At 38.4% G+C, this 12,427-nt stretch overlaps 2 protein-coding genes across 6 annotated transcripts in view; one reads left to right on the forward strand and one right to left on the reverse strand.

Annotated features, from left to right (window-relative positions):
* Window positions 1-21: 21 nt before the first annotated feature.
* Window positions 22-8,851, forward strand: Eri2 (ERI1 exoribonuclease family member 2). Of its 3 annotated transcripts, XM_045142845.1 has the most exons (9): window positions 22-102; window positions 2,017-2,084; window positions 2,171-2,254; window positions 3,007-3,134; window positions 3,998-4,151; window positions 4,916-5,016; window positions 5,267-5,348; window positions 6,123-6,211; window positions 6,401-8,851. In XM_045142845.1, exons 1-9 carry the CDS (start codon window positions 80-82, stop codon window positions 7,727-7,729), a joined length of 2,058 nt encoding a protein of 685 aa, XP_044998780.1. In that variant the 5' UTR covers window positions 22-79; the 3' UTR covers window positions 7,730-8,851. The 3 variants fall into 3 exon arrangements, with proteins under 3 accessions (XP_044998780.1, XP_044998781.1, XP_044998782.1); XM_045142846.1 differs by lacking the exon at window positions 22-102 and having other exon boundaries at window positions 2,069-2,084; window positions 3,078-3,134; XM_045142847.1 differs by lacking the exons at window positions 22-102; window positions 2,017-2,084; window positions 2,171-2,254; window positions 3,998-4,151 and having other exon boundaries at window positions 3,057-3,134.
* Window positions 8,455-12,427, reverse strand: part of Acsm3 (acyl-CoA synthetase medium chain family member 3) — a 30,114-nt gene continuing 26,141 nt past the window's right edge. For 2 of the 3 annotated variants that reach the window (XM_004665407.2, XM_045142848.1), the window contains exons 13-14: window positions 10,118-10,237; window positions 8,455-9,261 (exon numbers count right to left, since the gene is read on the reverse strand). In XM_004665407.2, coding sequence (XP_004665464.2) covers window positions 9,175-9,261; window positions 10,118-10,237 — 207 coding nt within the window. In that variant the 3' untranslated portion in view covers window positions 8,455-9,174. Of the gene's footprint in view, window positions 9,262-10,117; window positions 10,238-12,427 lie in introns of those variants that run through there. The other variant, XM_045142849.1, reaches the window with a different exon arrangement.

The following is a 12,427-nucleotide window of genomic DNA, read 5'->3' on the forward strand; positions in this document are numbered from 1 at the left end:
CCGCGCGGGAGTTTGAACGGACCGGAAGTGAGCGCGCCCGCTTCCGGCAGCCGGCCGCGGAGAGCAAGGAGTGTCGGGAATGGCGACCAAGCGGCTGGCGCGGTACGCGAGGGTTTTCCCGGGCTTCGCTCTTAGGGCACGCAGTGTCGGTGCAGGAGGCAGCCGTTCTCCTCTGCGACCTGCCCTCTCTGCTTGGTGCTTCCGCCTTTGAACCTCTGGGCTCGAGCTCTCGGGCCGGCATCAGCGCGAGGTTAATGGAAGCCCAAGAACGCAGCTGGGCTCTCGCCCCGTGGCCCGCGCCGCCCTGCCTGGCCTTTTAGAGCGTGGGCCACAGCGCACTGTAGATTGTTGGCTAGCCTCAGGCAGGTGTCGTCCTCCTCCCCGCCCCCTGCCGCCACCAAGCTTCCACACTTGCCTGATCCAGTTTATTTTATTTATTTATTTAGAGAGAGAGAGAGAGAGAATGGGCGCGTGAAGACTTCCAGCCGCTGCAAACGAACCTTATGCGTGCAGCTCGCTAACGTGGGTCTTAGGAAATCGAACCTAGGTCCTTAACCGCTAAGCCATCCCTCTAGCCCCTGATCCACTTTAAAATGTGCCTTGCCATAGCCTGTCTCAGGCACATTTCTGACTCCTAGAAGCAGTGTGGATGATGGGGCGCACCCCTGTAATCCAGCACTGGCAGACGGGATTGTTGCCTGGTTTACATAGTTGTGATTCTGTCTCAAAACAAAAACATTTTTAAAAGTAATGTGTGAGCTTAGGTGTTGGAGAGTCCCACGTTTTAACAATATCTATGGTGTTGAACAAATTGCCTACCTTTTCTACTCATAAAATATGGGTTGTAAAAAATGTCTGCCTCCCAGAGTGATCTAGATGGGGTCACCATCTTGGTTTGATAACTGCTGTTGGTATTAATAAGTGTTTAATGTTCACCCCCAATTCCTCCACTTACATCTTAAATAAAAACAATATCTGCAAAAGAACTCCAGATACATGTATCTGTCTGTACATTTGGCTTTAGATGGATATTGGGGAATTGAACCTGGGCTTTTAAAGTTCTTGCATACTAAGACCATGCCTTATATTATTCTTAACAGTGTAAGAACATAGCAAGGATTTGAGAAATACACACAAAAGTAACTAAAGACCTTTAGTGCATCTTTACAGTCATTTGAGTTTTTAAGTATTGCTGCAAAATGCTGTAAAATTAGCCTATTTGTAAATATGTTCTTTGATATATATATGTATATGTATATGTATACACATACATATATATGTGTATATATATGCGTATATATTATATATCTTTTTAAAAATGTTTGTGTTTAAATTATTTATTTATTGATTCAAGGGAGAGAGAGAGAGAGAGAGGTAGTGGCAGAGAGAGTGGGCATGCCAGGGCCTCCAGTGGCTGCAAAGTACAGATACATGTGTCACATAGTACATCTGGCTTACCTGGGTCCTGGGAAATCGAACCTGGGTCCTTTGGCTTCACAGGCAGGTGCATTAACCACAAAGCCATCTCTCCATTCCTTGTTTGTTTTTTGAAGCAGGGTCTTAGTCTGTCCTAGGCTGATGGCAAACTCACTCTGTAACCCTCTGGCCTCAAACTCATATTGCTCCTCCTACCTCAGACTCCCAAAGGCTAGGATTAAAGTTGTGCACCACCACATACAGTTCAATGGACCCATGCTGGTAATATGGCTACTAAAATCAAGGGAGGATGGTTGTTAATACAAACATCCAGATCTTTTGCTTTTAAAGTATAGTTCCCTTCAATCATAGTGCATCGTTGCAGTTTTCTTTTACACAGGTCTCACTATGTAGCCTAAACTGTCCTTGAACTCACAATCCTGCCTCTTTCTTGTAAGTGCTGGGATCACAGGTATGTGCCACCACACTCAACTCCAATCATAATACTTTGATGAGTGTTTTGCCATCATCCCAGTACTATTAGTTTAGTAACCTATTCAAACAGGAGTATGACTGAGTTACTGGCTTTTGTATTTTTAGGCAACTTGGACTAATTAGGAGAAAGTCAATTATACCAGCAAATGGGAACCTAGGAACAAGAAAATCTAGTAAGTTATATGTTTAGTTTCTTTACATTTAGAAACCTTGCACTTTGAACACTGTCAAAGCATAACAACACCCTGATCTCTTGCAGAGCAAGCATATGATTACTTAATTGTAATTGATTTTGAATCTACATGCTGGAATGATGGGAAGCGCCACAATAGCCCTGAAATAAGTAAGTCTGGACTGTCAATGACTAAAGTTAGCACTAGATAAGTCATTTAAAGATTATAGATATAAACCAACAACAGTTTAAGAAAACAGGATGTCTGTGAGTTGGTAGCTTAATATAAAAACTGTCTTGTCTTAAAAAGAACAAAGTTCCAAGTACTTTAACATATTATTGTGTAAAATATTTGTTTTAAGATTATAAAACATGGGCTGCAGAGATGGCTTAGCTGTTAAACACTTGCCTGTGAAGCCTAAGGACCCCAGTTCAAGGCTCAATTCCCCAGTACCCGCATAAGCCAAATGTACAAGGTGGTGCATCATCTGGAGTTTGTTTGCATTGATGGAAGCCCTGATACTCCCATTCTCTCTCTCTCTCTCTCTTTCTCTGTCTGTTGCTGTCAAATAAAGTAAAAACAAACCAAAAAATTTTTTAAACGATTATAAAACATTAATTGGAGAGAAACTGAAAAAATGCCTTTACAATAAAAGAGTGCATTTCAACTTCAATATGGTCTTACATTTAATTGTTAAAAAAATGCGCGTGTGTGTATATATATATAGTTTTACTGTTTTGATTTATTCTTTGGCTTAACTTTTTCATAACTTTATCACACCTCTTTTGATCATTTTAATATGCTTTTTACTAAAATTGATTAATAATGCTATTATGATAGCAGAATATATTTAATTTAAGATGATACAACATTAACTTAAACATGACATAGTCAGGTGTCAATTGGTTATTCTTTCATTTAGTTGAATTTCCAGCAGTATTATTGAGTACATCAACTGGAGAGATTGAATGTGAATTTCATACTTATGTTCAGCCTCAAGAACATCCAGTTCTTTCTGAATTCTGCATGGAACTGACAGGCATAAAGCAGGTATGATACAAATTTTAAAGTTCAGAAGTCAGTTTACAAAAGAAAATAGCTGTGGACTAAATCTAATAGATGTATTCAGTGTTAAGGCTGGGGCTGTAGCTCAGTCAGTAGACCATGAATTCAGTTGCCACTATCACATAAACTTGGTGTGATGGTACATGCCTGTAATCCTAGAATTCAGAAGTTAAAAATCATCTTCAGCTCCATAGTGAGTTTGAAGCCAGTGTAGCTTACATGAGAACCTGTCTTAAAAAGAAAGAAAGAAAGAAAGAAAGAAAGAAAGAAAGAAAGAAAGAAAGAAAGAAAGAAGAAAGAAAAGGAAAAAGCAAAAGCAAAAGCAAGAAATCACTAGAAAGAATAGTGTTATAAAGATAAGAACTGTGTGTGTACGTCAGTGTGAGGATACTTGCCTAACATGTGTGAAGCCCTGGGTTTGATATCCAGCACCACAGAAGAGAGAGAAGGAGAGGAGGGAGGGAGGGGGAGAAGGAGAGAGAACAGGGAATGGAAGGGATTTATCAACCTAACTTTTCTTACCTTGGTGAATTCTAATCATTATAGTATTTCTCTACTATAACCTCTTTCAAGAGATAAACTCCAGCCAGTGGAGGCTCATGCCTTTAATCCCAGCACTTGGGAAGCAGAGGTAGGAGGATCACTGTGAGTTCAAGGCCACCCTGAGACTACATAGTGAATTTCAGGTCAGCCTGGGCTAGACTGAGACCCTACCTCAAAAAAACAAAAACAAAAAACAGATAAACTCCTTGCCAGTCAGAACTTCTTCTGTGTTAATCTTCCCAAATGACATAACTATAATAACTGCTCAGTCATATTTAGTTCAGATTTTGTGACTCTCTAATCAGGTTCAAGTGGATGAAGGTGTCCCTCTGAAGATTTGCTTATCTCAGTTCTGTAAATGGATTAGTAAGATTCAGCAGCAAAAGAAAATCATTTTTGCTTCTGAGGTTACAGAGCCTACTTCTGAAGTAAAGTTATGTGCATTTGTTACTTGGTCAGGTAAGAACATGAGTTATGCCTATAAATCACAAATGAGCAACCTTACTACTATATGATATTATATTTCTAGTTTTATATTTGTTAACCTGGAATTGTATTGTTGATTTAATGGTCCAAGGACAAAAAATCAAGTGGTTTATATCTTTTAACCAAGAAAAGTTAATTCATTTATACCTTTCAAATCATGATTCTGGAGTATCTTAAAATTTTAAGTGTCATCCTGAGCCAAGCAGCGTAGGTTATTTGGAATTCTAAGATGGGGAGAATGCTTGAGCCTAGGAGTTTGAAGCCAGCCTGACCAACATAGACATGCAGCTTAAATATTAAGCCATCTCTCCAGCCCGACTTTTGGATATTTAAGAAGTCATTTAGAAATGTATTTAACCTAATTTTTCTTTTCTTCCTTCCTTCCTTTTTTATTTTATTTTTACTTTATTTAATTTTTTTTTTTTTTTTTTTTGAGGCAGCATCTCATTGTAGTCTAGGCTGACTTGAAGCTCATTCTGTAGTCTAGGGTGACCTTGAACGCACAGTGATCCTCGGCCTCTCAAGTGCTGGAATTAAAGACCTATGCTCCCATGCCCAGCCCAGCATAATTTCTCTAATAACAAGTCATATTAGATATTAAAAATATAAAGCATATAAATATTAATTGCTAGCAGAATAAATCTTACTGTTCTATTTTATATCACTTTCTATATTTTGTTTGTAAATGGAAAAATGCTAACATCAATGCCTTTCCTATTTTAACATATATAATGCAGACTGGGACTTGGGGATTTGCCTGGAGTATGAGTGTAAAAGAAAACAGCTGTTAAAACCTGTATTCTTAAATTCTTGGATTGATCTCAGAGCAATGTACAAGGTAAGGGTCAAATATGGGAATGGGCTCACTTTCTATTGAAACTTGATTATATTTTATCCTACACATTTCTACTGGTTTCTAAAAATAAGATATTTTCTTTGGGGTTATTCACATAAATATATATCTTAAATACATATCTTATTTTGAAATGTTCAAGCACATTCCAAATGTGATAGAACTAAAAATTGCAAAAAAGGTTACAAAAAATAACTCCATGTCCTTTCAAATAGATCTTCTTTTATTTGTCTAGCTTTTCTATAAAAGAAAACCCAAAGGATTAAATGGTGCCTTGCAGGAAGTGGGAATAGAATTCTCAGGACGAGAACATTCTGGTTTGTATCAACATAATCTTTTTTTAAAATTTTTTTTGTTTATTTATTTGAGAGCAACAGAGAGAGAGAGAGAGAGAAGAGAGAGAGAATGGGCGCGCCAGGGCCTCCAGCCACTGCAAACGAACTCCAGATGTGTGAGCCCCCTTGTGCATCTGGCTAACATGGGTCCTGGGGAATCAAGCCTCGAACCGGGGTCCTTAGGCTTCACAGGCAAGCGCTTAACCGCTAAGCCATCTCTCCAGTCCACATAATCATTTTATTATGCATGTCACTTGACTTTTGTGAAATCTTTCATATTAATGTCATGAAGGTGGGTAATGCCATTAGTAACAAATATCCTTCAGCGTAAAAACTGCTACTGATATATAATTCAAATTGTTTCTGGTTTTTCTTATAAAAACTGCCTTCTAATGGCTTTCTAGCTGTTTAAGAAGAATAAAGATCATTAGCCATATCAAATGGAGGTAGAAGTGCCCAACAATACAGTGGACAAGAGAAGAGCACTACATATTTGGTTACTCTCAGATTTGCCTGTGCAGGGCTATTCACAATTTTTGAAAATGTCTCACATATTTTCACATCTTGTTTAAATACAAGAGATCCTGTAGTGGTAATGCCTTAACTTTCCATATGACCAGTTTGTTGTCATTAAAATTAGTAAGTGATCATAAAGCTAAAAGTATGTCCTCATTTCTATTTAAATGGTGATTTGTTTTCTGTTATATCTTTACACTAGTACCTACCACTATAAATGCTTGTTATTCATTTCCTCAGGGTTAGATGATTCTCGGAACACTGCTCTACTTGCTTGGAAAATGATCAGGGATGGTTGCCTGATGAAAATTACGAGATCATCCAACAAGGTTAGTGGGGTCTTGCCTCTTTATTATGTCATCTCAAACTCCAGAGTGATAGTAAGTTTATTGAAATGTAGAATTCATGTGTATAATTGTTTATAGTCCCATAACATTTTTCTTTTTTCTCATGCCATATAATGTCTCCTAAAGAAATTATACAGTTCTTAAAGCTGTGGATTTCCCTTGGAATCATAGGTTCCCTCTAAGAAGAATCCCAACATTTTGGCCAGGAGTTTGAATACAGATCAAGCTGAAGAAACATCTTGCAATGTTGGTATTCAGGGTCCCAGCATATATCAAAGGGAGCCTAACAGTGCAAATACTCATGAAAAAGTTCAAATGAGTTCAGTTTATGTGAACTCCTCTATAAAGGTGCAGCAGGATCAGTTACAACTGAAGAACAGTATAAAAGCAGGCCTGCACAATGTCCAAACTTGTTTACCTCTTTTTAGCAATCAGCCTTCTAGTTCTGTGGGACAGTTGCAGTCTCCTACCTTGAATTTACCTCTTTATATGCAGAAGCAAAGAAAAAATGAACAGCTTGCACTTAATGCTAAATCAAAGTCTTCAACATCTAGTTCCACATTGGTTCTTGTGTCTACAACCATTCCCTCCATTAATCATGTTTCTGATATGGAAATGAGTTCTACTCTTGACTGCTTGCCTATGTTGGATGATTGGGAAGATGTAGTTTTACTGCCATCATCTCATCCTAAGCAAGGTACAGGTTGTATGTCTCCTCTTAGTAATACAAACATATATACTTCACTGAATTCTGAAGAAAGATCAATGGTTTTAAAAGAATCAGCAAAACAAAGTCATGATAACTTTGGAGGCAGCCAGGAAACTCCTCAAAAATTTGAAGCCTCAAAGTCTGTTGTGTACAAGAGTCCTCATACTACAATTTATAACATTAAAGAAGTGGGATGTCCAGGTTCAGATGTTTCTTCATTTAAGTTACCTGAATCCAAGTCATATTCATTCAACAATGATGATGCCTGTGCATCTTTTCCTTCAGTTTTGGGGAAACAACCTCTTTTTGGTGGCACTAAAAGGAATTCATCTAATCTCCCTGCTTTCCCACCAGCCAAAAAGCAGACCTTCACTATTCATGAAGAAAAGCCTACATCATCTGATTGTTCACCAGTAAATTCTTTCCAGAAAGTTATCCCCTCTATATTGTCTACAGTTAATCTACAGGAGCCTTGGAAGAATGGGAAAATGACACCTCCCTTATGCAAGTGTGGCCGAAGATCTAAGAGGCTTATTGTCTCTAATAATGGCCCGAATCATGGAAAAGTCTTCTATTGTTGCCCTGTTGGGAAATACCAAGAAAATAGAAAATGTTGTGGTTTTTTTAAATGGGAACAAACACTTCAAAAGGAAAGAGCCAACAGCACAGTACTGTCTCATTCCACAGAAGGACTCATTGTTACTTCTCCAGACACATGCCATATTTATGACAGAAATTTAAATTTACCTACTAAAAAGTCTTTACGACTCAGGCCTTCAATGAGGAGTTGATAAACACTCTTTACCTTGTTTTTCATCTGTTATGTGTAGATTCATGTGTGTGGGTCTGCAGGCGCACATATGTGGATGTATGTGTACATAGAGGACAAAGGACAACCTAGAGTTATCGTTCCTCTCAGGTTCCATTCAACTTTCTTCCTTTCTTTCTTTTTCTTTTTCTTTTTTAATACAGTATTGCTAATTGTCCAAGAGCTTTCCAGTACACTAGACTGGCTGGCCAGCAAGCCCAAGTATTCTCCTGTCTCTGTATCCCCAGGGCTAAGATTATAAGCATAACCATGTACCATCACACTCACCATTTTTACATAGGTTCTGATGATTGAACTCATATCATCATGCTTGCAAGACACACATTTTATCCTTTATCGACTAAGCTATCTAATTAGCAACATCTGAGCTATGTTACTAGTTTTAGTAGAGCTAAATGGTTTTTAGTGTAGAAAAACTAAAAGGCATAGAGCTACAAGTTATAGAGACTTAGTGTATCTGAGCTCTAGGTACAATGGAGCAGTTCACATAACATACACGCACAGTGCACTCACATACAAACAGAGCAGATTTCATGACCCTCTGTAGTTGCCTAACATTATCTTTGGTTTGTTTATGTATGAATACTGGTTGTTCCCAAAATTCTCAAATTTGAGCATTTTGGTAATGTCTTACATAATTTCATTTTTATTTCATATATTAATGTTTGTTGAATTTATAATACCATCTTAGGAACATCAGGGTTTTTTATTTACTATATTAAGTTTAACAAGCAACAAAAGTACATGATATCCATTTTTAAACAAATTTTAAACTATTTTTAAATTATTTGAATAAAATTACAACTAATAAAAACCCCTGGTCAATTTTCAGATAAGACCTGTGGCAATCTTCTAACTTACTATTTTTTCTCTAAACACTTGCAAGGTATTTAGTCTTATTTCAAGGTTTGAAGATTGGTTCGTCCTGATTTGTATATTAATACTGAAATTATCCAATTAAGTTTGAAAACTAGCAGGGAAAAAATTTAGTTCAGAAGCTGCTTCTATAAACTACGTATCAAAAATTCTCACAATGATTGAGATGGGGAGGTAATATGATGGAGAATGGAATTTCAAAGGGGAAAGTGCGGTGGGGGGAGGGAGGGTATTACCATGGGATATTTTTTATAATCATGGACAATGTTAATAAAAATTGTGAAAGAAAAAAAAATTCTCAGCACTTCCCTGAGTATTCTTTTTATGTTACCAAATACAGGAACATTGACATTAAAGGAAAAGAATTCACTGATTATTAGATTGCAAAACTAGGCCTTTGTTGTCATAATCACACATTGTTTAAATGGCTTAGAAACATTTAAGCACACTTTTTATCACTCATAATCTTGTTTCTGCAGATTATGCACACCATGTTTGGTTTTCAATACTAGGGTGATGAAGGGAATGAATTTAAATTGCTTTCCATTCTTTCTTCCTCAGCTCATTTCTTTTTATCTTCCCACTGATAGTCTTTGGCAACTCTTCAATAAATTCAATCTGTTGGAATTAAGGAAGTGAAAATGAGTCCAGCACTTTCCAGTTTTCACTTAAGCCAACTATATAATAGTTCTATTATAGATTCTAGGTGAAAGAATGGTAACCAATAAGGGGAGAGTTATTGTTGAGATTTTCTTGATATTTACTGTTTACTACAAATCCAGTGAGCCAAATGACCAAACAAATTTCATTAAGGGCTTCACTTTACTATAAAAAAAGTCTGGGGCTGGAGAGATGGCTTAGCGGTTAAGCGCTGGCCTATGAAGCCTAAGGACCCCGGTTCGAGGCTTGGTTCCCCAGGTCCCACGTTAGCCAGATGCACAAGGGGGCGCACGTGTCTGGAGTTCGTTTGCAGTGGCTGGAAGCCCTGGCGCGCCCATTCTCTCTCTCCCTCTATCTGTCTTTCTGAGTCTGTCGCTCTCAAATAAATAAATAAATAAAAATTAAAAAAAAAAAGTCTGTTTATCCATGTATTATTAGATCTGTTTGGAACATTATGTGTAGTATATTTGAGGAAAATGACCATTAAAACAGAAAAACTAGGAGCTGGAGAAATGCCTTATTGGTTAAGGCACTTGCCTTTGAATCCTAAGGACTCATGTTCTCTCCAGGTCCCACGTAAGCCAGATGCACAAAGTGATGCAGGCATGCAGGTTGCACATACACATAAGGGGGCACATGCGTCTGGAGTTCAGTTGCAGTGGCTGGAGGCCCTGGTGTGCCAATTCTGTCTCACACACACATTAGAAAAAAAGGCCAGTCTGTTGGGCTTGCCTCAACCAAAACAAAAAGGAAAATTAAATAGTTGGAACATTGCCAGAACACAACAAAAAATATTCTTAACTAGTATACCTACCTTTCTGGGATATTTGTAAGGTGCTGTCATCTTTTTTACATGCTCCTGGATCTCCTTTTTTAGTTGTTGTTCATCATGTGACTTATAATCAGGATTCAGAACAATAAAAGCCTTTACTACCTAAAATAAACATTTGAAACATCAAAGAGGTGAGTCTTGAGTTTTTATGTCTGAATATGTTTTGTTTGCTATTTCTAACTGGGAATCTAGTGCCTAGTGGGTTGAGCCAGGGTTTTGAGTAGAGTTTGATCCCAGCTCTGTGCTCTTCAGTAACCCAGTTGATTTCCACACCTCTTGTTCTGTTCAGCTCAAGAGAACTTGTGGAGCCTCTGGTTTGTTGTTGTTGTTGTTTGTTTTGTTTTGTTTTACTTATCATCCTGAACCCTCTTCATCTGCCTCATTTTGCAATCTGTTTTCTACCCTGTGCTTGACAACTTCTGTCCGGGGTACCTCATTATTTTCTCCATCAATTAAGTTTCTTCTTGGAAACTTGGCAGTGCACTAAGTACATCCTCTTGTGTAACAGCCCTATTTCTAGTACCCTACTCTCAGCCCAGCCCTTAAAAATAGTTGTCTCACTGGATTTGGCATATATATATTTATTTAAGGGAACAGGTTACTGGGACCTTTTTTTTTTTTTTGCTTTTTTTCTTTGAGACAGGATCTCCCTGTGTACCTTAGACTTGCCTCAAACTAATAACAATTCTCCTGCCTTAGTCTCCTGAGTGCTGAGACCATACTGTACTTGGCTCCTTCACTCCCCTTTTCCAGGGCCTTGTACATGGTAGGCAAGCACTCTATTACTCATCTCCAGCTCTTCCCATGCATTTTAAAATAATATTTATTTATTTGCAGGCAGAGAGAAATGGAAAAGAGACTAAGAGAATGAGTGTATCAGGGCCTCCAGCTGGTGCAAACAAACTCCAGATGCATGCACCACTTTTTGTATCTGGCTTTATGTGTATACTCTGGGAATCGAACCCGGGTCGTTAGGCTTTGCAGTCAAGTGCCTTAACCGCTGAGCCATCTCTCCAGCCCTTCCTGTGCATTCTTGTTGATTTGTTTGTTTGTTTTTAAAGGTAAGGTCTCACTCTAATCTAGGCTGATGTCGAATTCACAGTTTAGTCTCAGGGTGGCTTTGAATTCATGGTGATCCTCCTACATCTGCCTCCTGAGTGCTGAGATTAAAGGCGTGCACCACCATGTCTGACTGTGCATTCTTTATACAAGGTAATAATGATGCTATTAACCACTTTGCTGTTGCTCTGACCTGCTTACATGGAGTAGTTATAGAAATTATAGTGGTCTTTGCTCTCTAACTAGCAGAATACAAGAAATAGGCCTAATTATTTTAGGCTAACAAATCTTGTTTCCTAACGTTTATTCTTCCCTGAGCAAGTTTTGGAAATCCTGCCTAGAGTTTTAGGACATAGAGCTAAAGCTTAGAATGATGCTTAACACATGTCATCAAAAACTGATAGATCTGGGCTCGAGAAATGGTTCAGTGGTTAAGGTGCTTGCCTTCATAGTCTTAACAACCCAGGCTCAATTCCCCAATACCTTCATAAAGCCAGATGTACAAAGTAGGGCATGCATCTGGAATTTGTTTGCAGTGGCTGGAGGCCCTGATGTGCCCATGATCTCTCTGTTTCTTTTTGTCTGTATCTCTGCTTGCAAATCAATAATAAATTAATAAATGCTAGATCTTAGGTGTAGCAGCTAAAGTACAAAGAGAGTGTTATTTATTTATTTGAGAGAAAGACAGACAGAGAAAATGGGCACACCAGGGCTCCCAGCCACTACAAACAAATTCCAGATGCATATGCCACCATCTTGCTTATGAGGGTCCTGGGGAATTAAACCAAGGTTCTTTGGCTTTGCAGGCAAGTGCCTGAACCGCTAAGCCATCTCTCCAGCCCCCTAGAGTGTTTTTATAAATTTTTTTTGTTTATTTTTACTTATTTATTTGAGGGCAACAAACAAAAAGGCAGATACAGAGAGAGAGAATGGGCATGCCAGGGCCTCCAGCTGCAGCAAACAAACTCCAGACATGTGCGCCCCCTTGTGCATCTGGCTAACATGGGTCCTGGGGAATCAAGCCTCGAACCAGGGTCGAGTGGTTTTTCAAAGGGTGTTTTTGTTTGTTTGTTTGTTTTGATAAGTTTTAAAAAAATTATTTATTTATTTGCAAGCAGAAAGAGAGAGAAGAGATACAGACAGAAAGAATGAGCACACCAGGTCCTCTAGCCACTGCAAACAAACTCTGGATATATGTGCCACTGTGCATCTGGCTTTACATGGGTACTGGGG

The sequence above is a fragment of the Jaculus jaculus genome, chromosome 2 (assembly GCF_020740685.1).
Source record: "Jaculus jaculus isolate mJacJac1 chromosome 2, mJacJac1.mat.Y.cur, whole genome shotgun sequence".
Taxonomy (NCBI): Eukaryota; Metazoa; Chordata; class Mammalia; order Rodentia; family Dipodidae; genus Jaculus; species Jaculus jaculus.

Excerpts from the sequence above, each read along its gene's own strand:
- Eri2 (XM_045142845.1), top strand. The coding sequence starts at position 80 with ATGGCGACCAAGCGGCTGGCGCG. Across the intron at positions 2,085-2,170 it reads CCTAGGAACAAGAAAATCTA|AGCAAGCATATGATTACTTA; the intron begins GTAAGTTATATG and ends GATCTCTTGCAG. Across the intron at positions 4,152-4,915 it reads TGCATTTGTTACTTGGTCAG|ACTGGGACTTGGGGATTTGC; the intron begins GTAAGAACATGA and ends TATATAATGCAG.